Source organism: Halyomorpha halys, unplaced genomic scaffold, assembly GCF_000696795.3.
Source record: "Halyomorpha halys isolate HHAL.00 unplaced genomic scaffold, Hhal_1.1 Scaffold539.1, whole genome shotgun sequence".
NCBI lineage: Eukaryota > Metazoa > Arthropoda > Insecta > Hemiptera > Pentatomidae > Halyomorpha > Halyomorpha halys.
The window spans coordinates 599,424-603,258 of NW_027113761.1; the positions used below are offsets into that span (position 1 = coordinate 599,424).

Here is a 3,835-nt window from a genome sequence, read left to right on the forward strand (position 1 = left end):
ATATATATATTTGACCGTATAACTTTAAATATGAAGAAGATGGACAGGGTTGCGGTAAAAAAAAAACCAATAATTAAAAACTAGTCCGTTGTACGAACGACGGATGTCTATTAGCTCATATGAGCAGTAAAACGTTAATTTCTTGTTTGAAAAAAAAGTTATATGAAAAAACTATATCTCTGAGACAATTATACAGGTGGGCCAGGTGAATGTACTATTATGTAGTCAATAACGTTTATCTTCGTATGAGTAGAGGTTTCCATGATATTCGCCAAAATTAATTAACAAGATATTGATTTTTCGTTATTAAAAACTTGTATTGCTTTTCGAAAAACTATTTCTTGAGAATTGTTGCACGTTAAGAGCTCATATTTTAGAAAACTCACTCCATATTAAATAATGTGGTGTGAAGTTTTTCTTGTGTTGAACGAAGTTTTAAGTATACAGGAGCTCTGATTAAAAAATGAGCGAATCCTTTTTATTGGATAAAATAAACTTCTAGTAGTGTACACCTTGAATACTTCAAAATTTAATTTTTAAAGACATTTATCTCAACCTTTGAATGATCTAGGTAAGAATTGAACCATTTTATAATCAAACATTTCGCGCAATTTATTTTCTACTTGAAAGGACTAAAAATCAATTTTTTTAATAATTTCTAGAACAGCTACTATTTTTATATTCCTTCTAACAATCGTTGGTTGGGTCATCAATTTTGACTCATAACAGCCAACAGTTTTCAATAAAGTAATCAAAAGTGCAAACTGAGATAAATGGAGAAATAATATATATATTTTACATTTTACTTGACTGTTTTAGGTTTTTATTGTAGGTCATGAGGATCAGTCAATAATACAACTTTATTTAGGCAACGTTTCGAAACTTTATTGTTTGCATAGTCATGCCCTACAATGAAAACAAACCAGGTTTTTAGAAGGAATACTTCCTTCAAATAATTAGTATAAAACTACAAGTACATAGTATAATTTATGATTAATAACTATTACAATTAAAACATTACTTACAATTGTCTGTTCTACATTGTGATCCAACTAACGACTGAATAGGATTAAAATGGAGGTAGGTTTGCTTTCGTTTTTCCAATACGTAACAGTTTTCTTCTAGCAGGTGGTCCGTCTGTTATTTCTATTTTGTATTTTGTCTGTTTCTATTTAGTGTTGTTGATTGTGTCTTATGTATTTATTAGGTTAGAGTAACATGAATCGAGCTATCAATAAAAATTTGGATGTAAAAAATTTAAATTCATGTCACTCTATTAACACAGTAAAAACTGTTTTTCATTGTAGAGCATGACTATGCAAACAATAAAGTTGGGAAACGTCGCTTCCCTTAAATAACTTGCTTAAACCAACCGGAAGTGCCACTTTCCAGTATCGATTTTGCGTTTTTTTAAGGATTTTTTTTTTTCAAAAATGGCTCTAAAGATTTTGGTTAAACTTAGTATACCAATGTCACAATTGTTCGTTAATTCCTCGAATTTAAAAAAAAAAAATTTAATAGGGTTTAAAATTGTTTCCAAAGGTCTTCTTATTATTATTCCTGTCAATAGGTATATTATTTTATTGAGTCAAAATAATTCTATGAAAAATACATAGGTTTTTTTTTTATTTATTTTTTTTTTAAGGCAATCCACAGAGAGGGCGATGTCTGCCTAGTGATCTACATGTGACCAACCTATTCTAATCATGGTGGGGAGTCAAGTTTTTCATTCTGTGGAACCACCCCTCAATAAAAAAAATTCAACGCTCTAGGTCAGATTCGAACCGGCGCCGCCTGAGCTACGGACGGCCCCCCCCAGTTGTTGTCGAGGCCAATCTTCCAACCCGGATGTTTTTTGTAAAACTGTATGATATTTCATATGTCACAAACTAGATTTTTCACATGGAAACACGATATCTCTCAAGCCATGATGACCTTGGCATTAAATCTCATATTTGTTGTTAAAAAAATATAAAATAAATACATGTACTCTTTATTGAGTGACAACAAAATTCAGAAAAGTAAGACTTTTTAAAAAAATTGTTACGTAATCATGTAAGTGTAACTGTTATGATGTTGTCATCCCCTTGTTTTCCAGTTAATATCCGAAACCATCTACCCCTCAATGCAAGAAGTACAAAATGGTTTAAGAACTCGAAAGTGATTATTATTCACACAATTTTAAACAATTCTCGGTTAATGATACTTTTTAGACAATTTTAGTCATTAGAAAATGAAAAAATAATATTATATTGGATCTGTTTTTCTGCTTTTTATTATTAAAACTATTTATCAGAAAAATCTCTGGCGAAAAGTTAATTATTATATTCAATTTTAATTTTAAAACTGCTTCTTTTTATCATTAATAATAATTTCATGATTAATTAATTTACCTCAACCGACGTTGGATTTTTGCGGAAGTTCGTCAAACTAAAATGAAAAATATTAAGTTGTTGCCCCTGAGAAGGTAATCTGTGGTATTTTACAATAAGAAATACCGTATATTCTACTATTTCCTGAGTTATTTCACACTAATAAAAATAAATAAATAAAGTTGTATAATAATAATATAAAAGCACCACATTAGTTACCAATGAACAAATATCGAATAAATTAAATAATTTTAATTCTCTGAAAGATTTTTACGAGATTGACTAATTATTTTTAATTCAAAAATAAAATTCTATGTTTATTTTTGATGAGCCGAGTTTTATTTATTTATTTATTTTTTTAGCATAGTTCTTAGTGGCAGCAAATATAATAAAGTTAGGAAACATAAGTATATTAACATTTTTAAAATAGAAAAATAAAAACAAAATTATCGCAAATCTCAATTAATGTTGTTAATATTAAAGTGAATAATGTATTAATATTTTGCATTTTAAAATATTTTAAATCTATAACTAAATAAAAATGAACAATAATACTTAAAATTAAAAACAATTGGACAAGGGCTTGTCTACCTTTGTTGTGTATCCATTGAATATGGGAAGACCACTGAAGACTCCTATAGCTCTTGTGTAACATCCCCTCCACAAATACCCCGATGACCGATTATGCAATCGAAATATAACCGATTTTCTTTTTTACAGTTTTTGAGTTAGCAAAAATTAAAAAAAAAATTAATAAGACTTCTTTAAAATTATAGGAGTGTTATAAAATTTATCAAAACAGGATAACATAATTAACAATAAGAGAAAAAAAAATTAAAATATTGGTTTTTCATTTCCCTTAAGTGGCAGAGGTTTAGGAAGAGTTGGTTATAACTTATAGTCAGTAAATTAGTAAAACAATAAACAATAGTTTTGTTTAATTAATAGAATAGCTAGTATCACATACAATTATTATTGATAAATAAACATTAAAAATATAGGTATTATTTATAACTAGAGACCGGATTTTCGTGCAGTAAAAAACCTAATATGTGTTTAAACACTCAAATCACGCCAAAATCAATAATGTTAATTTTATAATATTTATACATTGAAAACATACTTAAACTTGTTTAAATTAAAATAAACTAGCTAAATACTCTCTACATTTATGCAAACGTACATAAATAATTAAACTATTCTGATTAAAAACCTAAAATTTTGTCCACAATTGAATAGCTACGAGGAAGCTAATTTGATTAAATGATTTTATATTCATAATATGGAGGTTAGAATTCAATTTTTAACTTCTTAAAACTATTTTAATTATAATTTAAAAAAAAAAAAAAAAAGGAAGGCGAATATTTAAAATTATTATTTCGAGAAAAATTCCCTTATTATTTTCCCCGAAAATTTCGCTTAGCTTTTCAATTGCGTATTTATATACGAATATGCCATTAAAC

The 3,835-nt window shown here is 27.4% G+C and overlaps 1 protein-coding gene across 1 annotated transcript in view; it reads right to left on the minus strand.

Annotated features, from left to right (window-relative positions):
* vermilion (Tryptophan 2,3-dioxygenase vermilion) overlaps nt 1-2,997 on the minus strand; it is a 19,110-nt gene extending 16,113 nt beyond the window's left edge. Inside the window, exon 1 of the mRNA XM_014425866.1 lies at nt 2,964-2,997. Coding sequence (XP_014281352.1) covers nt 2,964-2,980 — 17 coding nt within the window. The 5' untranslated portion in view covers nt 2,981-2,997. The remainder of the gene's footprint in view (nt 1-2,963) is intronic.
* Between the last annotated feature and the right edge of the window lie 838 nt (nt 2,998-3,835).